Raw genomic sequence first — 21958 nt, 5'->3', positions numbered from 1 at the left:
CCTTGCTCAGAAAAGCAGTTCTTTTTTCCTTATTGTGGAGATGATCATGTTAGTTTGCATTTTGTAGTGTGTGATTTTCAAAGACTTGCATGGTCTGCTTTACAAATGTTGGATTTTTCTGAGATCATTTACTGTGAAATTTATAGATAAAAAGCCATCCATTCCTCTGTCTCCTTCAGTATTGTGGAACAGTAAAACAATTTTGTTAAAGTACTCTCATGTCTGTTGGGTTTAGTTAAAAACACTTAGAAATAAAACAGAAATCTTCGCTTCTCCGGCATTATTTTTATCATTTTTTCCTTCTGTATTTCCAAAAGGTCTCTTGCACTAATGCATTTCAAAGGCATTCGGTTATGCAGCCCTATTTTAACTCTGCAAATGTCCTCACTTACAACTCCCCAGTATCAGCAGATGCGGTTATGTTTAGGTTTATAACATATATCCAGTTTATGTTGGATAAAACTAATTATGAAATGCCAGCATTGCCTAAAATCTAATGCTGACGGTAGTTTTCAAATAGTCAGCAACTACTTTTCAACACGGTCAGTGCACTTTTCTGGGCCTTTTTGTTTTTTGTGGAAAACCAACAGAATGGCCTCTTTTATCCACTTTTGAAGTCCCATTCAGTTCCTCATTAAAAATTACAGAAGTGAGAAAGAATGCAACGGTGGGAAGGCCGTGTCCCACACATCTTGAGCAAATCAAGACATCTTGATCGGAGATTTATTGTTGAGGAGTGAAGGAATAAACGCATCTGAGGCAAGCAAGAAAACGCTCTTGTGATTAACAGGGTCCACAGAAGAAAAAACTGTACCCTTTTACCCAAGGGGTCATTTACTGCGCTCAGATGTGATGGTGTAGGAATAAATACTGCATTTGTGATGGAGCGTTCAGTGCAGCGTAAGTGGGTTATCAGGAAAAAAGAAACTAAAAATCCATCGTTGTGTTTGTAACAAAAGGGATCACAAACGGGAACGTGGCCCTGTCCCTGAAAGCCAAGGTTTTGTCACATAAAAACAAAAGCAAAATTAAGTGTTTCCCTGAGAAGCTATTAGGAACGCGGTTACAAATGAGCGGCAATTCCTCCTGGAATTTTGCCTTCCCCATTCTAATCACACACAAGGTACGCTGAAAGAACGCGGCCTTTTAATCTAATTTTCGCGCTCTTTTCAGCAAGCGCCGAACTGAGGAGCTGCCGCCACGGCCGCCCCGTCCCCGGCAGCCCCCTTCCCCCGGCGGGGCCGCAGCACGGCGGGCGGCGCTCACGGCAGGCCCCGCCGCCCCCCGCTGCGCATGCTCCCGCCGCGCCGCCCCGCCGAGGAAGGTTGGCCTCTCGGCGGCCCGTAGTTGCCGCGGCAACCGGCAGGAAGCGTCGCCAGGCGCGCAGCTGCCGCCCGCCAGGTCAGGGGGTGGCGGTGCGGCCCCCGGCCCGGTAGCGCTGGGACGGGCCGGGCCGGGCTCCGTGGGCCGCCGCCGGGCCCTGTCCGTGGCCTCGCAGGGAGCCCTCAGGGCACTGCCCGGCCGCCCTTCCCAAGGGGTCCGTGAGAAGGGGTGTACCGCTACCCACCGGCCCGGCCCCCGCCTCCCCTCTGTCCCCTTTGAGCTGGGCCTCCCCGCGAGTGAGCGGGAGCTGTGGGGAGGGGAGGGGAGGGGAGAAGGGCCGGGGAGGAGCGTGCGTGTCCCCTCGGCCTCTCGCTGGGGCTTTTGATGTCCCACAGTGTTCGTGAGGGTCGGTCCGGCGGCCCCGTGGTAACTGGCCAGAGCTTTGGGGGTTGCGCCTCCGGGCGGGTACGGTGCTCGATGCCCCTTACGCTGTCTCTGCCCTAGCTGCGCTCCGGGAGAGCTGACACCAGCGTAGGGGAGCACCTGCGCCTTCAGAATCCCACTTCATTTTGCCTTTCCTGAGTGGCTCCTAGAACCCAAACTCCAGCCTGCCACTTCCCCCCTTTGAAAGATGTCTTTTAAAAGTGCTTTTTCTTTTTGCTTGAAGTCTGTCATCTGCCAGTAGGATGCTTCACTTCTGCATCAAAACTTGTCTGCCACTTGTTTGATTTGCAGCTGTACCTCTGCTATCTGATCTCTCCACAGGTGCCTGTGACTCTCCCAACTCTTGACTACACAAGAACTCTCATCTTGCTCTGAAGACTGAGACCTCCTTATGAAAAGTCTTCTTTTCTGCTCTGCCACCACCTCCTCTGCCAATACACAGGCATGTTATATCAGTTGCATTTTTACAAAACTGTTACCACTGTCCTTTATTCCTGTCTTTACTTTTGTCCCAGAGGGCTAATGTTGTTCCTGTCTGTTGTCGCACCTTTTATTGTTTACTTTCTGATGATACAACCAGTGACTTTTCAAATGCATCTAGATTTTGTCATCGATTAAAGTGTTTGTTAGTAAAATCCTTGGCCCATATCTTGATTACTTCTTGGAAAAGAAAAGCATTTGAATACACCTGAATAACTTCTGAATACTTTTCTGAGAAGAATGTTTACGTTGTTATGTGACTGTTCACATTATGGGCAATTGTACATTTCAGAGGCTTACACTGATAGCACTGTTTTGTGGTATATAATGCTAATGTCAAGAACTTATCTCTTTTTTATAGTATAAACCCATTTTGATTCTTAAGTTTATGATAGTTAAAAAAGTGTTTTCTAAATCTAATGTGACTAGAGTTTTGTGATAATAAGCTGGTTCTTACAAAATTGGAAAATTTCCTTTCTATGTTATTGTTTGTCTTTGAGGGTTTCAAAATACTTAAGGGTTTAATGATTTGCATTTTACAAACAGAATAGTTCCCAAAAGTGTCATGTAAGTTTTTGTGTGATCTGAAAAGACTTAGTTGTCCAATTGCAGTATGTTAGTTCTTCTTTTAAAAATACTGTCATTGGAGACAGGTTGTGTTCTGAAAATGATAGGAAAGAGAAAACAAGATATACAGTGGGTCAGCTGATTTGAATCACTAGTTCTCATTAAATCGTCAGTTAAGAAGTATTGATTTAAGCTTTCAATTTTAGTTTTGCTGTGTGGTTTAGCTAATTTGATAGTCATTGTTACATGTTGTTTCTCAACATTCAGTAAAAATTAGGTGCTACATACAATTCTTTCTACAAGTCATAAGGACATAGCATACCTACACAAGTGTTGGGACCTTAGAATTTCTTACCAGAAGCAGAAATAATCCTAAATACTTAGTACTTTAGGTAATGACAAAAGTACCTGACTGGAAGTTCTGTTGGGAGCAGACAGTCTGAAGATTAACCAAGCTAAACACACCTGTACAAGATTCTGGCCAGATCTGGGTATGTGATTTATAGAGCTGAGGACGTGGAAGTAGTGTGGCAAAAATATCTGCCTCTGTAGTTCATCCTGATCTCAGTATTTGGAATTTAATCACGTTGACAAAAACGGGTGTCATCAACTTGCAAAAGGTGATGGCAAGCACCCTGCATATCCTTGTGGCAATGTTTGTTTATGTGTATGGTTTAAGTGGCTTCCTATTGTTTTCATTTCTACATAGGGCCATTTCTTGTTTACTAAATTAACGTAATTTCTTATCTAATAAGTTGTTTTCTCCTTCCAGAGTACACAACAGCATAATTTACTAAATATTAATAATATTCAAAACTAGCATTTTCACACTTTATAATTCTATTAACATTTGAAAACCTGTCTTTTCCCAGAAATAATTGGTGTTATTCATCATAGTGTCAGGCTTGGTATGTTAAATAGGCAGTAGACTTATTTTTATTAGGGACATTTTAACCCGATTACATACATATATAGTAACGTGTAGCTGGTGCATTAACATCTAGAAGATATAGGTACCTAAATCAGTATTTAAGGATGTAAACAGAATGTTATTTTTGCGTTGTTTTTAACAAATTCCTTTCATTCTTCTTACTGGAATTAGAATTAATTTTCTGTATTTTGCTTTGCTACTTTGCGTTTCTATTCTCTTCTTTTACTCATTTTGGTTTGGTTTTTCTGTCCTGAATCTGCTTGTTCTTCTGTTCATTCCTTCATCTTAGCTGTTCCTCAAATCGTTACTTTCTTCTGCTCTAACTGTACCCAACCAGCCTATTTCAGTCTGGGCTGTTCTGCTGAGCACCATAAAGCTGCTCAGACTTCTGTAGGCTACCCTAAAGGCAGACTATAGCTAACTTCACTTTTCCTGCAGGTCTCAAAGTACAGAAGTAACGGAGAGCAGCATATGATTAGGAAATGCGTGCATTCAAAAGATGGAGCGATAAGACTGTCAAAAGTATCCAATGCACTGCATAGCATATATAAGAATAAGTATTTATTTTCTAGTACACTTGGATTTTCATGATTGATTGTTCTTGTCAGTCTTTAGACCTGGGGATTCTAACCCTTGATATTCTGTTATATAGCAATGAAAAATATTTTACATTTTTAATCTTTCTATTCTAGGAAGCAGTGTTCTAGGAATGTCATCAGGCATCCAGATAAAACCAAAGACTGCAGTACAGAAAACCAAGACTACTTCTTTGCCATGTTCTCCAGAACCTGCATTTAAACCACTGCCAAAGCCTAGTGACAAGCTGAATCCTAAAACCATTGATCCAGTATGTATAGGTGGTGGGTTTTCTGTTTGTTTAAAATAGATCTCTTGCTGGAAGAAATATTATTTTTTTTTAATACATGCATGTCATGCTTCTTCTGGTTTGGTTTGATAAATTTAAACTAAACTTTTGTTATTAATCATACATTCCATAATTTCTGTGCTCAAATGCCTGAGGCATAACGTATTTATTAGTTTCCTAAAAAAGAGGTTTTGGTGAAATTGTGGCTTGGGTGGTACTTTTTTATTTTCTGTGTACTTTATCTCTAAAAAAGATTTAGAAGTAAGAGTTTTAAAGGGTTGTTTGTTTTCTTTGTATAGTTATAAATTTTGGCACCTGCTACTTTAGAAGAACTGATTTCAGTTATGCAGTGAAACAAAGAATCAGGTAGCATCTTGAAGATCATCAAGACCTCCTAAAATCTATCAAACTAATCGCTAGTAAGCATTACTTGAAACTCCCAAGTACTGTGAATATGTAATAATTTGGGAAGAATTTGGGCTCTCAGGAGAAGACTCATGAAGAGAGTTGTTTATTTCATGGAAGTCTTGTGCCTGAATAACTTGCTTTTGAGTGGCTGAATTATAGCTCACCACTGGGCCGTATCAGCCAAACAATTATGTCACAGACCTCTTGGAAAATGAACTAAATACAGGAGTGCTTTGGTGAGGTACTGGTTTGCCATAAACAGAAACTGAATACTTTCATGTGGGCATTTTTTTTTTTGTTGAAACCTTTTTGCAAGTAGTACAATGACTTAATTAAGCCAAGGAGTCATCAAATCATGCACAAAATTTTAACAATGTTAATGTAGGTTCAAACACTCGAAAGATAACTAAGATTTCATGGTACTTCCTGCTATATGCTTTGTAATAACGTGTTTAATCTGGGAAGAAGCATTGAGTGGTCATGGTAGTAATATCATAATTCATATGCATAAGAAGCATGTATATGATAAAAAACAAATGTGTGTAGGCTTTTCCTCCCGTGAAGCTCCTCGTTTCCTTCTCCAGTGAGTCCTTCCTAGATTCTCACCCAGTATGTACTTCCCTGCTGATTTCCAGTGCCCTCATACCATCTTGCCCAAGATTTGGTGTTTCTCCCACATCTTGCCACCTTGTACTTTGTCTATGCTTGGATCAAGATGGAATTGGAGTAAATATGCCTTCTGCAAGTTACCAATATAACAACAATAAGAGCATCAGAAAACTGAGAGGTCCTTAATCTGTTAAGGAGAGAACCCGGAAGACTTCAGTGTTAAGATACACAAGAGAAAATAGAAAAACAAGTATATTCCATCAGGAGAGCATTGATTCTACATTATTTATTCATTTTCACAACTTCCTAGCCAGACAGTTCTGAAAAACAGCTTTTGATAAATGTACGTTTTCCACCCTGTAGCTGCAGTTCTTTTTTTGATTAAATTTAGAACCATACGACTAAGTTCCTTTTTTGGTAAACGGCAGTTTTAACATATTTGTAATAGTTGTCAAATGTTACTGTTATGAATAAATAATGGTTTTTTTTCCTGTCCTCACAGTTTCGTGCTTATTCTCGACCACCTTCTGCATTTGCTGCTCTTTATGCTAATGGTGGCATTCCATGCAGGTATGTTGGATTTTTATTTTTTTTAATTAAATATATTATGGTTAGGTGGAATTACACAGATTGAAATATATCTGTTCATATTTGATCTTTTAGTTAGGCTTTTTGATTCCATTCATTTCTGAAATTATTTCTGATGCTTAACTCTCTTCAAAGCAGAAACCAGATTTCCATTCAATTCCCTTGAAATTGTAGTCTTTGGGCTCCTTTTTTATGCTGTGTTAATACTGAAGCTGCATTTTTAAATAATAGCAAGCTATCTGCAGATTTGTTTTGCTAAACCTCTTTCATGAAAGAAATTGATTTTGTCAGGTAATGGTGTTTACTTCTTTATACTAACAAAGATAAATCAATGCCATTTTAGTAAGTAGACATCTTGCAGCCTTTTTTGTCTGAAGTAAGTAGTATGGCAACATTTTCTTGAATATTCTAATTCTGTAGTTGTCAGCAATATCACATCTTAGCAAAACTACTTGCAAGTAATACTTTGTGGTATTTTAAGTTACTTTTGTCTATTATATATTTGCTTAGACAATAACTACTTTAGTGTTTTGTCAAATGGATACAGAATTAGATAACAAAAAAATAAGTAATCATTAATACATGTATATACATGTATAAAAATAATCATTAATACATGGCCTTTAGCTGTATCTTAGGAGTAACTAATGAATTCCAATATGATTTTCTTTCAGTTTCAACTGATTTTCCTTACCAATTGTTTTTTGAGGAACATGTTTCTTGGTATTTATCAAAATAAGTACCTTTGCAAAGGGAGCATCGTCTGTGTCGGTGTGAGAGGCATCTATAATTTTTATACCTTTTATTTTCTGATTTCTATGTGATAGGGAGTAGAATTTTGAAAACTGCCCTATTTGGGAATTATAATAATTGCACTGTTAAATACCATTAAACATTTCACTAAGGAGAGAAGTATGTATTGAAACTGTGCATATAACATTATAGTAATATTGCAAACCAACTGATTATATATTTAAAGTGAATAGTGTTCGCAATAAATTATGTATTATTATATGTTAATTTTTTAATGCTTCATTCTTTATACAGGTTAGTGCATGGTTCAGTAAAGCACAGACTGCAATGGGAATGTCTTCCTGAAACTGTTCCCTTTGATCCTCTTCTTCTAATATTGGCAGAGGTAAACTCAATTTTCTAGCAAAATTAAGGATACAGGACTTCATAACTGCAAATTGCATTTTGTAACAAGCTAAGCTAGCTAATTTAGATTCACCTACTAGGGAAAGATGAAAAAAACATTTGCGAGGATCTTTTATGAATAAAGGTGGTCAAAACCACTACCATTTGTAGTTCTTCAGTTAGAACATTCTGGGAGAGCTAGGTAGAGCTATTTAATCTTCGAGGTACTGGCCAAATAAGAAACTGCATCACAGGTTCCCAATTGTTGAATGAAATACTTCAATCCATTTGTGGCTTTGCAGGTTCTTTTTTAAACAAAGCTGGTTTGATTCTTTTTGTAAATAAAGCCTACCTATTGAAATAAGACAGTTCTCTTCAATAGATTGAAGAAATACAGGGGAAATAGGATCCGGTATATAAATGAAAGAGAAATACTATACTTTATGTTCAGGCTTCTGTTTTCTCAACATCATCTAACATCTATCATCAAATATGTTTTAGGCATCTAAATGGATGCTTTTTAAAAATTTTATTTAGAATTTATTTGGAATTAAAATATAATTCCAAAAGAAAATTCTGTGAGCAGAGTTGTACTCAATGACTCCACATGGTGGTGTTAGTGTACTTTATGTTTTGAACTGATGTAACAAAATCTAAATACTATCTTGATGCTGTGTGAAACTTTTTCAATGTGTTTTTGTTTAAAAGAAGGTTTACTATTAAGCAAATGTTTTACATTTGCAACAGGGTCTAAGAGAGACAAAACATCCCTATACGTTTGTTTCAAAGGAGGGTTTTAAAGAACTGCTTATGGTTGAAGGTGCTACTGAAAAAGCAATTCCCTTGTTGCCTCGTCTAGTTCCAGTTTTAAAGGCTGCATTGGTATGTCTTACTCTTCATAAAGAGATTTTAATGGGTTTGATTTTCTTTTTTTTTTTTTCTTTTTTCTTGAGCTGGTGAGGTCTACATGGGAAATACTAATGTGATAAATCTATTGCATGGGCTTTTGGTTTGGGGCTTGGAGGGGTAGGAATAGTTTCTTTTTCTCATTTTAACCCTGCCTTCGTTTTATTAGTTAAATATGTTACTGTAAATTCAGATGGGCAACTTCTTGTATAGCTGTATGACAGTAGCTATGGACAAATTCTGTGGAAATGTTCTAGTAAAATCTGAATATAAGCAGAAATAAATAAATAAATATGTGATGGATTTATATATCCACATAATCATGCAAAAAAAATAGTTGAAGTAAAATGGAGATTTGGGAAGAAATACTCATCTGGTACATCTGAAAATTCAAAATATGCTACGGAGATGCAACAGAATATGCCAATGAGGAAAAGGGAGGAATACAGTTAAAATGTTTGACCTCATATTTTTAATTTTTAAAATACTTTCAAATTTTATACTCCTGAATATAAAGAGAGGTAAAAGTATTGGCCTTGAAGATGATCTGTCTTGGATCTTTTTCGTATCTTTCAGAGCCCTTTTCTGGTTCAGCTACTTGCTGTCCTTTAACCTAGCTGTGTTTAAAGTCTGGTTTTATAGACATGGCTGAAAGTTAGACAATTCTTTGTTAACTCAGAGCAGAGGTGTAATAGAAGATCAGAACTGTGTGTTATCAGTATCTTTGGTTTAGTTTGGAAGACAAAATTTAAAAAAATTATTCTTGTCTCTTCTTCCAATTACTGTTATTCATCTGATAGTTTTCATTGTTGCACTGTTTTGGTATAAAGTCTTGATAAACCTTCTACTGCATAAGCAGTCGATGACTTCTATTTAAAACGTTCAGGGCCAAATGACAGAGTGGAAAAATAACTTTAAATAAAGGTCATTATTAGTACAAGAACAAAATAAATTGTTATGAATCAATTTCTTTGCTAAATACGGAGTGAGATAACTAAAGCATTAGAGAACTCAGGTATAGAAGAACTTTCCCATGGGACTAATAAAGATGATAAAGCACCCTAGAAGTAGGTAAGAGCCTGATAATTCCTGGCAGGTGACAAAGCTGTAGTTGGCAGGGGACTAAATTAATTGAGCCAGGAAGTCATTGGCTCCTGTGTTTCTCCAACAAAGACAACTATTTTTATGAATTACATAGAAATTACCCTAAATTCATTACATTTCAACATACCCACATTTGAAGGGTTCTTTCTAATGTGCATTGTTGGTGTAGTAAACTGTTTTGCCTTATGAATTTTTTATTTCATCAATAACAAGTTACTAGTTTCCTTGTCTCAGAAGAAATGCAAGTGTTTCACTGCCATTTTGTGGATACTTCCATTTTCTACTTTAAGAATATACTTCTGGTTTTAAATGTTATCTCTAGATACTAATATTCAGTCATATCGTACTTGTATTTGTCAACTTGTAACATTATAAAAAATAGCAGTTGCACACTAGTTTTAATTTCTAAAAATACTACATAATGTAGAGATTGCAATTTTGGAGAACTTGTGCATTTGTCTGAGGATTCTGACAGGATTATCTTTTTTTCTTGCTCTGAAGGCCCATTCGGATGATGAAGTATTCGGAAGGGGATTGGATGCTTTAGTTCAACTGAGTGCTGTCATTGGCCCATCTCTTAATGATCATCTTAAGCATCTACTCACAAATGCAAGTTTTTAAAGCTATAGTAAAAAATCATCTGTATTTTTATAGTACTTTTGTTGAGATGTTTACTATAATATCTGCACAGATACAGTACTCAGCAGTTCCATGAAAAGCATTCATTCATATATTCCTCTGTGTAACTCGTCATTCTTTAATAAGAAGCTTTAATAAGCAACTTTACTGAAGTCTTATAAAGTCCAAACCCTGTTGTTAACATAAATCAGAAAATAAAGGAAGTGTTGTCTGTACTACTTAAAAGTGATCCAGCGTCAAGCCTGAGATGAAATAAATGCTTTGTTTTGAAAGGGAAGTTTACGTTTATTGCAAAATGAGTTTTGCAGTTTAAGTGTGAATATTTTAACAAATCTGTGAAAGTTTCAATAAATTAATATAAGCAAATATTCTCACTTCTTTCAGATGGGAATTCTGCACAAGGAAGTTTTCGATTAAATATACTTAGAATTGGATTATGGAAAGTATTTTTATAATGACTGCTTCTTTAGATATCCTTCCTCTGTTAGATGGGCTTTTCATGGTTTTGTTTAGCCTGCTTCCAAAGTGCACTTTTACAGTGTAATAAAAGGACCTTTTAAATATCCAGTGTAGAACAGTTAAATTGCAGTAGGTTTTTTTTTTAAAGTATTTCCACTACAATGAATCTCTCAATGCATGGGAACAATCTGCTAGCTTTTCATATGGACAGCACTTTTAAGAATGGCTTTTTTTTTTAATGGTTGATACATGTTTAAAAGTTGTTTGCTAAAAGAAAATAAATATTTTTTTGCTAACAGTTGAGTTTTCTTTGAATTTAGATTTCTTATCAGTTAACAGTTTATTCTTTTTCCTTGACTGATTTCCATACTTTGACATCAGTTACAAGCTGTAAAGAAAGTGGTGTTTGTTTCATCTTAGCTTTGGAAAACCAAAGCCAAAAAGAAAGTGATAAAATAGAATTATATTGGCCTCTTTGTGCATATTATACTATATTGTGCAACAAACCTTTTTATTTTACTTTTCCAACAGCTTTCAAGGAGATTAATGGACAAGAAATTTAGAGAAAAAGTTACTGTTGCTTTACAAAAGTTGGAGCAATATGGTGGAAAGGTGAGTTGATCGGATGATTATTCTGTAATCTGCACGTTTGAATGCATGTTTGCCAAAGCAGCTTCCATCTCTGGCTTTCAGATTAAGAACCCTGTTCTGAAAATTGTTTATTTTTACATCACCACTATTCATATTGCATAAAGCACAGGATTTTGCACTGTGGCAATCAGTAGAGTTGTGTTCCAGTCCATACTAAAATAGTTGGTTTAGTCTGATGTATTGAGTGTTAATAGAAATGACATTAAATCTACTCTGGGTAATCCATATTCTGCCATTTAGATTTTTGTGTCTCCCATTTTTTTTTATCTTCCACTATCCATTTATATTCCCCATTGTTTTAATCTCTGAGCCAGAAATACAGGAGTATGTCAGTAAAATATTCCAAGGAATCCATACCTATATAAAGAGCTGCATGGCTGGACTTTTACAGCACAGCACACCAAGCCCCATTCAGGAGAACTCTCTTTAGGAGCAAGTGTGCATCCAAGTACACACACTACCTGTGCTGTTTGCCTAGAACATTTTATTGTCTTTGCTGGGAAGCTTATGCATACTTAATGATTAAATGAGATACTTGCTGTTCTTTCTTGAAGATTCTCTGTTTCTCTAGAACGTCTAACTTTTTTTTACCAGGGATTAAAATGGTGTGACAAATGGGTTAGTTGTGTGGGGAAAGATCCAGCATGCCTAATATACGTCCTTACTCCAAGTTAGGCGTTGCAGCACTCTAGATGCTTATGCTGAGGAAAGCATGTGAGCTTCTTGTACAGACCACAGGGTAGGCTAGATGCCTAGGAAGAGTGATCCATAAATTAACCAAATGTCAACTAGTAAATAGTTTCTCGTCCCTTCTTGAGTACTGACATCTGACTCCGGCTGAATATTTGTTCAGTATGCCTGGGATGCAGGCTTTTGTGTTGCTTTTTCTGAGCCTAAATATTTTTCTCAACAAGATTTACTGTTGCTGAAACATACTTTTTGCTGTTATTAATGATACCTGCCCATTCCCACTAATAGCTTATTGTTTAGATCACTTACTGAGGAAATCAGATATTTTCCAGCCCATTCTGGTTAACTTGGAGGTTAAATCTGAAATTGCTATAAATAAAAAAAAAAATGCTTTAAATGATAAATGACAGAGTATTCTGCTGAACGTTCTGTTGCTATTTTCTATCGTGCTGTACATTATGCAGAAAGGAGGAAAGAAGAAAAAGAGAGAGGAATTGGCTTGGATATTCATCTAGAAGATGCTTTCTTGACCATATGAACACTTGCATATATTACATTAAATGGTCATTGATAAAGAATAGGAATAACCTAAAGAGTAGGGATCATAAATACAGTCTACCAATTCTGAGTTTGTGTGCCTTAATCAGCAGGTGTCCAAATAATCAGTAGATACCACTTTTTATGTGGGTGGGGGTGTGGGGGTGTGGGGGTGGGGGTGGGAGTGTGTGTGGGGGGGGTGGGGGGGTGGGGGTGTGTGGCCTTATATTCATTTAAGGGCAGTAGCAGTGTTTGTATTACCAACTTGAAAAACATCACGACAAGTAAAGAAGCGTAAGAGTTTTTTATTTATATGTAGTGAGATAATTTTCTTTTTCTTATCACCACCTTGATGTTCTGAAAATTTAGGTCTAGATAATGTAACTAATCCAGTGAATCATTAACCTCTAATTCTTCCGTCTGGCCCCTGATTTCTTGCAGTTTTACCAGTTTTATGAGTAGGCCTTTCTGTCTTTTAAAAATACTGTAATAATATAAAGCAGAAAACTGGAAACAAACTCCTGAATTGTGATTACAAGCAGTATTATATAATCCAACCTCTGAATTTATCAAATTAATATTCTAAATGAGTTATTATCTATATGAGTCTTACTTATTTTTGGAAGTCCCTTCCTGAATATCACTCCTCTATAAAAAATCCCTTACTTCATGTCTATATTTATGCCCAGGTTTAGGTGTGAGTTCACATTTCCTTTCTCTTGGATGTTTACTGTCCAGCATTAGTTATCATAATGGTCCATTTTTTTCAGTTGATTATTTTCAGCCCTTTTCACAGTAAATTTCTCAGCAAATACTAACTTTTTAGTTTTCTACTGTTTGAGAATAATAAAGATAACTAAGTAAAAGTTGTGAATTATGCAGTTTTATAGAGACTATATGAATACTCTTACATGTAGTGCTAGTGCTCCTTATTTTGTTTAAATGTGGTTTATTTTCATCAACAGGCAACTGTGGCTATCATCAAATCTAAAATCCCAACCTATTGTTCTATCTCGTCTTGAACAAGAAAACTGTAGTGATTTGTACTGTAAGGTGAAGTTTGGAAAGAAACTGCCTGTGAACATCACTGACACTTATTTGGGGTATGACATATTGTCTTAAAATAAGCATAGTTCTTCAGTATGATGGAGAGTGGGAAAAGTCCTGTCAGTTTGTGAATACGTAATTATGAAAGACTATTTAAAATAATTCTTTCTATTGGCTGCTATTTGCATATGCATTTTGCTTACAATGACATTGACTAACTGGCTATTATTTCAAAAGCAGAGTAAACATTGATTCTTACTTTGTTTTTAGTTACGTTTTCCATTAATATATCTGCAGTGCTTAATATGTTTTGTATGCTTGTGTGAAGCAAAATAATTTTGCTGTAATTACTTAAATAGTAACTCGGTGTTAAATTGCATATGTATACCTGCTTTTGAAACATGTAACTTTGTGCCACAGGCACAGATCGGTGCAGTTTGGGTTCATCAGGACTTACTGAGTTAGACGTAGAACTATGAGAACTCATCTAGACTTCTTGAGAGTCAGCTTTTAATGGTGTTCAGCTGAATGTGCTAAACGGGTAGTATACGGTGCGGAACTGCTCAGTGCATTCTCAGTGTGTTGTTTTGAGAAGCTGGAAAGGCTCTGGAGGATACAGTGCAGAGGCATCAGGTCGTTCTGTAGAACCACAGCCTAGGTTTTGTTCAGATAATCAGTCTCAGTTAGCTTTGGGCCTACTGAACATGAGCTAGATGTGGGAGGCAACTGGAGTATTTACATCGTGCTCCTTTTGCACCCAGTTCTGTAATGCTACAGATGTGCTTGGGACTAGCTTGTGAATTCAGCTGTAGACAAGCTAATAAACTTCTGAACATGGAAGCTATGGAAAAACCAAGTTAAATAGAACGACTGCAGAAGCCAGCTCACCTGGCTGTCAAGCCTTGTAGGGTGCAGTGTTTGCCCATGAGCATATTTGAACTTGATTGCAAAATAATTCCTAACAGGTCTTGAATGAATACTGTTCAGGGTTTGTGTTATGGGTATTCAAGTTACTCTGTGAGGGAGAACAGACTGAAGCAATAAAATTTCCCATAGAACTTCTTTCCCCCGAGGATTCAGTTTTGGAATTTAACGTTGTTGAAAGGGGGCTTTTTTGACATCAGAAGATGCTGTTGCATAAGGTATTAAAAAAAGTCTGTCATGTGAAAGCAATTTCAGAATTTTTTGAAAATTACCACTACCTGGCTAAATTAAATTTACTTCAGGACTGTGCTAAGATCTCTGCTGAGATCAGAATTGTGCTAGGTCAAGATCTAGGTATTTAAGCTTTTTTAAAAAAATAATCTTGTTGGCAAAAATATTTAATTTGAAGAAATACAAGTATTTGTTTAACAACTCAAAATTAATGATGATGCATGTTTTTCTTCATGTTTATTTTTTATTTTTTTTACAAAATGTGCACATTTAGTTTACACAAACACGCTACAGCAGATTTCAGGTGTACATGTATTGTACTACTCTTATCCTACACTGGTGATAGCAGAGCAGCCGTCAACATGCATCTAACATCCCACCTCTACACCAGAATAGATACCTGATTTATTTTTGCAAATGAACGTTTGCAACATTCTTGCTACTTCTTGGATCCCCTTTCACATTTTCTGCAGCAATGTCACAATTAAGATTGGCCTATCTCTGATAGCATTTCACCTATTGTGAAGTATTGGCATAAACTCTGTGGAAAATAGATCTTATAAATTACACGGAGGGGAAGGCAGTATTATATTTTAGGTACATACTTTTTTAGAAAAATCTTCCTAGGTTCAGAATTAAGGTAGCTTCAATTTTAGCGAAGAAATGAACCTAAAAACATGTAATGCATTTATTGCATATAGATGATAGCATGTAGCTGAACTTTCCAATTATTTCCCGACTCTTTCTCATAATAAAAGGTATTACAAAAAGCTGAAACAGATGTTAGCCTGTCTAGCAGTCATTATTAGTAGGTCTTACTAAATAGCAATATTCATTCTGAGCACTAAAGTGGAATGGAAGTTTCAAAAGAAGTTCATGCCTTTTTCTTCATTAAAGGCAGAAAGACATGTACTCATGAAAACACTGTTAGGATTCAGTTAGGGTTTCTTCACAAAAAAATTAAGTCAGAAGATCCTTCAACTTAAAGACATTTGTGGATACAACCAAGAAGAATTCGAAATACAGTATGTAGGACTCCTGATATTCGTGTAATGATAAATTAAATGCAAATTTACTAGGTAAGTGTGATTCATAGAAGCTTACTCATATTTGTTAGGGAGTAAATCTACCTATAAGCAATTTTTTTTTTTTTGTTTCTATAACAGTTTTTCCTCTCAAGTTATCTATTTTGTTTTGATTTTTTTAAGAGAAAAGCAAGTCAAAGGTGGAAGGCAATTGCAGCAAGATGTGCATTGCACATTCATTATAGCACTTTAACACAAAGTATTATTAAAAAAATGAGGACTAGGCCACAGAAGTGTGAAAAGAAAACACATGGTAAAGCCTCTGTATAAATTAGAAGCTAAGATTTAAGAAATGCACTCAAACACCTGGAGCTTAATCCAGTACAAATAAGTAGCAGAACTAAGAGTATTTATTTAATCTCTGTGATAGTATCTATTTTATCTAGGGGTTGGAATGATAATAAAGCTGCATAATGTTGGGTCTGATTCTTTTTGGGTTTTCAGTAAAAACCTGACTTTTCAGAACAATCCTGTTAACTAAGTAGCTACTGTCGAAGTGCTAAATTTTCTAATTTAGAATTTTTTTTTGTTGGGAAAATTTTATAATAAAAAAATCTATTTGCATAATGCATGCCTCAGTATAAAGCTGAGTAATTTTATTAATGATAAAGTGGGAAATCCATCTTTTAGATAATGTTGCAGAATAGCTCATTTTTGTCCATTATATGTAGACCTTATGTCTTCATTAAATCACGTTTTCGAAGAGCTGCATGGATCGCATTATATTCTCATCCTGTAAAAAAAAACCAAAAAAAATAAAAAATCATACACCATTACAAATGTAGCTGCCCAATATCTGTAGTGTATTTTAGTTAGACAACATTATTTTTCAGCTTGCTTGGAGAAATTGTAAGCAGAAAAAGACTGATACTGCATCTACGCTTAAGTGGGTTTTTGTATAAATTAAGCCAAAACTATTCTGTCAAGAATACAATAGGATGTTAAGAAAACGGCAGTATTTCAGAGGTTATAAGTTTATATCCAGTATAAAAAAAAATATATATAGACAATAAATATTCACGGAATAGTTGTTATATCTGAAGTGTGAATCCATACATGAAATTGCTAGTCCTATGTATCATACACAAGCCTTTCTGCAATTCTAGGGCATCCTATTGCATAGCTAGGGATGACTTTAAAATAAAATAGATTTAAGTGTTCATCTTTGCATGAACCCAAGTCAGTCAGTTCTGTAAATACCACCGCAACACTTTTCAGCTCCTCAGCTCAGATCTTCTGTGTGTTCACACTGAAAGATGTTGACTGCTTTCCAATGCTACTTGTGCTTTTTAATTGCTTTGCATCAGGTAGGTAACAAGACCTTCCTTCAGCTTCCAAGTTCTGCATGTGCTTACTGATGCATCACTCTGTACTCCAGTTTTTATCAGTACGTAACTCAGCACAGCAGTCAGGAGAAAATAATTTTTTTGTAGGAAATATCTGTCAGCGTAAAGAAGAAAGAGTTTACTTCTAGTAGCCCATATTCTGTGGTGCTTTGAATAAACAGTTACTTGCACAATACAATACAAGAGTGTATTACATTACAGCTTTTTTAGCTTTTGCTAGTGTCCACTAATGAGCCTCTCTTTTAATTGGAATGCACACCCTTTAGTACTTTCTTGAGAGATAATCTAGCCATCTAATTCTAGTGAATAAAAAGACTGAATTTGACAGAATATTTTGGGGAGTGTCATGAAAGAGGTACCTAAAAACCCCACTTAGAAAAGTCATCTTGTAGTATTCTCCACTAATGATTGGTATAGGCCTTTCAATAACATATTTAGCATCAATTTCTAGTTAATTTTTCACTATTCAGTCTAGTGGGTGATTAGCTTTGTGGAAAATGATGAGTGAGTAATTTGCTTAATTTATGTTACAGAACATGCACAGTGGGGTTTTTTTCATCTGTGATTCTGTATGTCATCTCAAGTGATGTTGCTGTAAGAAGTCACACACTATTTTGTGCTGATAAACTAACTTACGAAAGCAATGATACGTAATTTAAAAAAAATGGTATGTAATACTTAAAAAGTTTGTATAGGAAGCTTACTATATTAAATTACTGGAAATGAAAGTAAAATTTTTCCTCCTGTGTTGTTTTCAAACATCAGTATACTACTGAAGATCACTGGTTAATGTAAGGTTAAAGTTCGGTTTAACTGGAATAATTTGTCATTTAATTATTTACAAATGTTATTGTATATGCACTGGCAACTAAGCTCAGCAAATGCGCAAATTAAATCAACATGCTATTGATTTAGAAAGTGTTTTGACACTTCCTACCAGTTTTATAATATATGTATCATCACTAATGAAGTTAACAGTTTTCTAAAATCAGCTCCGTATTTCTGCTATTTCTATACAGAAGACTTCCTGTGTCCCCTCCATTACTCAGTCAAATGGGAAGAGACTACACAAGAAAATACAGGATTGTAATATTTGGAACATGGTGACTTTTAGTAGCTTTTTTTCCCCCACCTTTAAAAAAAGAAAAAATAAAAGGCAGATGCTTGTATTAGAATTCTTTGGTGAGTGTATCCTTCTAATTTGCCTCTTTTTTTCAGTACATTTTTCTAAAAAATTCTTCGTAATAGATTTGTTTAATGATTCCTAACTCAAGACAGTAGGAAGTGTCAGCACATAGGAAGCAGTCCATATGAAGCACAAAACATGGATGAATGAGCTTTGTCAAATCTGATTTAACTTCAAGCTGACCTTGAAGTCTTTCTTCCTGAAGTTTGAGATGGCTCCCTTGTTATTTCAGGCTATCCTGGACCATTGCATTGTGTATGGAATGGGTTACTCCTGCAGAAAATGTCTATCCCAGAAGCCTTTTTACCATTATCAGAGGAACTTAAAAGTCATTCACCCTGACGTTCACCTGTGCGCCATGCGTGCCTTAGTCCTTTGTCTCTGTTCCTCATGGTGCTGCTGCAGTTGGGAAGCAGTGCCCGAGTCAGACCATCTTCCACCAGCACCAAGCAGTGAAAGGAGGCAGGCGAGGAACTGGGTAGCGCCTGGCTCTCGCATTCACCACACTGCTGCTTCACAAGACCACTCTCTGCCGTTTGGTAGCTTACACAAAGCAGGACAGACAGCAGGCATTTTCTGGGACTCAGTCCAGCATATCTAGGGCAGAGTCCATTTCTCTTTTAAGAGCAAGGAGACTCCTAGAGCCTGGATAGCAGACTGGCATTCAAGCGTGTGGGTACGTGGAGTAGGAAAGGCAGGAAAATCAGGACATACACGTTCCCTGTCCAAGACAGAGGGAGGATGAGGGGGAAGCACCTTTGCTGTTCTCACTTAATCATGGGCAAAGATAGGTCTGTATACCCAGGCACCAGAGAAGACCACGCTCAAAGCCTGAATGCTCTGTCATTCCCTATGTAACTTCTTAACACCTTGTGAATGAACAGGCCATTCTTTGCACTGGGACTGTGAATTAAACCTTTAACCTTAGGCTGTACAGTGCTACTGCATTGATAGTTGTGCCAAACCAGTACTCAGCACAAGGAGGCGATTTAAAAAAGGCACGTGCATATATATATGACTGTTTAAGCACACACCAGAGGCTCTTAATGCTACAAAAAAAAAAAAAAATCTCAGAAACCCATCCCAGGAAACTGAGGTGGAGCCTCTATATTCAAATATGCTCTGCTGTGTTCCTTCTCACTCTTACTGTAAGCATGCCACAATTTCCTTAGTTATCACAGAACACCAGTAATAGGGACATACTTCCAAGACCCATTAATTTGGCTTCCAAGTCAAAATAGAGGAATGACAGTTCTCTGAGGCTGGCAACGCTTGCCCGAGATATGATTCAAAGAAAAGGTTCCTGCAGCCTTCCCCTGGCAGATCACACTTCTAGTCTGTTTTAAGATTCAGACTGGGTGGGACCTGAGCTTTAGAGTTTGATTGAGGGTTTCTTGTGCTTGTCTCCTGGCACTGTTCTGACTCCAGTCTCACAGCTTGAGCTAGAACTGGCAAGCATATCCTCTCTATGCCTGCAGTGTATTTTCACACGCACCAGGTGCATCTCTGGCTACCGTATACATCAGTGGGCTTTCCCGTTCCAGGGTCTGAGGTGCAGTCATTTGTTAGGCACACTGCTAGGGAAGGTTTTGAGCAGACATGCTCCAACGCCAGCCTTAGTGCCAAAGGAGTGTTCTAGATGAAGAAGACACTATAGTTGTCAAAGCCCCGGGAGCAGCAGGTGTGCTGTGCCCCTGTCCTGAATGTCCTGATTCTGATAAGCAAAAGGTAATAGTAGAACTAGCAGTAGTCCAGAGAGAGGGCTAAGGATGATTAAAGGTGTGAACTGGTTTCCCTAGGAGGAAAAAATAAACAAATAATTTACAGCTTAGGAAAAGGGTACTGAATGAAGGGCAGTAACAATAGCCACTGTTTTTCCATAACACCAAAACATGTGGAAAACAAAAATATTGCATGGCAGGTCTAAAACACAGGCAGATTTCCTGCAGGAAGGATAGCAGGATCATTTAATTTTGCTTTTGGCATTGTTAAATGCTCATGGAAGACAGGACACCTTACTCCTGGAGTAAGGTGACTCACTGCATGCTGAGGAAAGAAAGGAACCTCATCGTTACCTTTTTAGATCAGTCTCCTACCTACTGGGATATTAAAATAAGGTTTTCCTACAGCTGTGATTTAAAAGGGAGCAGCCACTACTGTCCTTTGTGAAAAATGTAATCTGAAAAGGCTGAAGCCATGTTAATTCCTGAATCAAGTTTCTTGAAAGACTTGGATTGAATCCTAACCTCAAATCTAATTTCTGAAACTAAAGAATGTGAATTACACACTTTGCAGCTCAGAGGTCTTAATAGAAGATCAGGTCTTAGTAGATAGAGACAAAAATTGATGCAGCGAGATACTTTTTGCAAAAAACATTGCCACCTTTGAAGCTAAAAGCAAGCAAAGGTGAGGTAATTGGCATGATAAGAACATGTGCTCTGAATACTCAGAAGAGGAAAATAAGAAATCTAACAGACATGAAAAACTGTGAATCACATTGGAAAAGGAAAGCAGGCAATTCCCTACTGAAGGTACTAATTTTCTTCATAAATGAATCACTCAGCCCATCACTATAATTGCTGTCATATCCAGATTAATCTGTCACGTAACTTCTAGAACTCTGCAGACCTCAGCTGGGAAATGAATCTCATCTGTTTATGATGATCATTCAGTTTTAGCAGAGCAAATGCCTTTCATTTGTATTGAACGTGACTGACAAGCTAGAACCGTGGAGCACTGCCAACAGATAAGAGACTACCCAAAACCTATTGCTAAGGATATACAATACAGCCACAGTTAGAAAAGCTGTTGTCTTTCACCCCACCAAAATCAGTGGATTAAAATCAGAGAATCATTTACTAGGTAGCTGTGTGCACAAGAACAACCCCAAGGAATAACTACAGATGCATAGAAAAAAACCCCAATTCTAGAGCATCTTTGCTATTTCCTGTTCAGCTTTCCCTGTTCCAAATGGTTAAAAATCTGTCATTCACTAACTGCATTCATCTTTCTAGTCTTGTACTCTACTTGAGAGTTTCTAGTCTTGTACTCGAGAGTTTCTAGTCTTGTACTCTACTTGAAAGTCTACTGCTCCCTTTTTGGTATATGAGATAAACAGCAATACACACAGATTATATTGCTGATATGTGTCAGCTTTGTATTAATCAGTCAGCCTGGAAAAAGTATAACACTACTACAATTCCTTATGCTTCCCACAGTAACACTAGTCCCACAGTAACACTAGTGGTGTTATAGTAACACTGTAGCCTGGGTTTATTTGCCACATCAATTTGTGTGATGTAATTAAGTCTATCTTATCACTAGGTCTAATGTGACACTTCACAGTGCATAACAACCTCTTACCACACCAAAGACTTGTCATCCTTACTTTGTACTAATCGTGTTTCTTTTCCTTGTGTTTTTTAACTGACAAATTAACAGTAGTTCCTTAAATTTATGAAAATGCAACTTATCTTTCCTCACATCGTCTCGTGGTCCAAGACCAAGCCGATTTCTGAAGGGCAGAGGAGTGAAAACAGGCCGCAATTCCTGCTGCAGAAGTTGATTCTCTTACCTGGCTCTACAGGCAAGGAGCTGCTTTGAGCAGTTGAAGGAAATTAACAGCCACCTGGGCAGTGTAAACACTTGCAACTGATAATTGTAATCAGCTCATACTCCCTTGCCTTGAGAAAACTTGCCTGCTGTTAACTCCTGCCATTCAACACTTTGCAAGCTCCTTGCACTCCCTTTGTAAGGCCTGCAGCAGGTCATGGCTCCTGTTTCAGAAACACTCCTATACAT

At 37.1% G+C, this 21958-nt stretch overlaps 2 protein-coding genes across 16 annotated transcripts in view; one reads left to right on the top strand and one right to left on the bottom strand.

Annotated features, from left to right (window-relative positions):
* The first annotated feature begins 1332 nt into the window (after positions 1–1332).
* Positions 1333–21199, top strand: PACRGL (parkin coregulated like). Of its 9 annotated transcripts, none has more exons than XR_008746024.1 (10): positions 1333–1401; positions 2089–2209; positions 4438–4592; positions 6130–6197; positions 7263–7353; positions 8100–8234; positions 9864–9971; positions 10992–11072; positions 13304–13441; positions 17991–21195. XR_008746024.1 is itself a non-coding variant. In XM_013300886.3 (8 exons), exons 2-8 carry the CDS (start codon positions 4455–4457, stop codon positions 13358–13360), a joined length of 678 nt encoding a protein of 225 aa, XP_013156340.1. In that variant the 5' UTR covers positions 1408–2209; positions 4438–4454; the 3' UTR covers positions 13361–15040. The 9 variants fall into 9 exon arrangements, 1 of the variants encoding a protein (XP_013156340.1); XR_008746021.1 differs by lacking the exon at positions 1333–1401 and adding an exon at positions 1408–1537; XR_008746023.1 differs by lacking the exon at positions 1333–1401 and adding an exon at positions 1408–1749.
* Positions 15755–21958, bottom strand: part of KCNIP4 (potassium voltage-gated channel interacting protein 4) — a 430009-nt gene continuing 423805 nt past the window's right edge. For all 7 annotated transcript variants that reach the window (XM_005239530.4, XM_027789695.2, XM_005239529.4 and 4 more), the window contains one exon: positions 15755–16358. In XM_005239530.4, coding sequence (XP_005239587.2) covers positions 16311–16358 — 48 coding nt within the window. In that variant the 3' untranslated portion in view covers positions 15755–16310. The remainder of the gene's footprint in view (positions 16359–21958) is intronic.

The sequence above is a fragment of the Falco peregrinus genome, chromosome 2, assembly GCF_023634155.1.
Source record: "Falco peregrinus isolate bFalPer1 chromosome 2, bFalPer1.pri, whole genome shotgun sequence".
Classification (NCBI taxonomy): Eukaryota; Metazoa; Chordata; class Aves; order Falconiformes; family Falconidae; genus Falco; species Falco peregrinus.
This window is presented reverse-complemented; position numbering and strand designations above follow the sequence as displayed.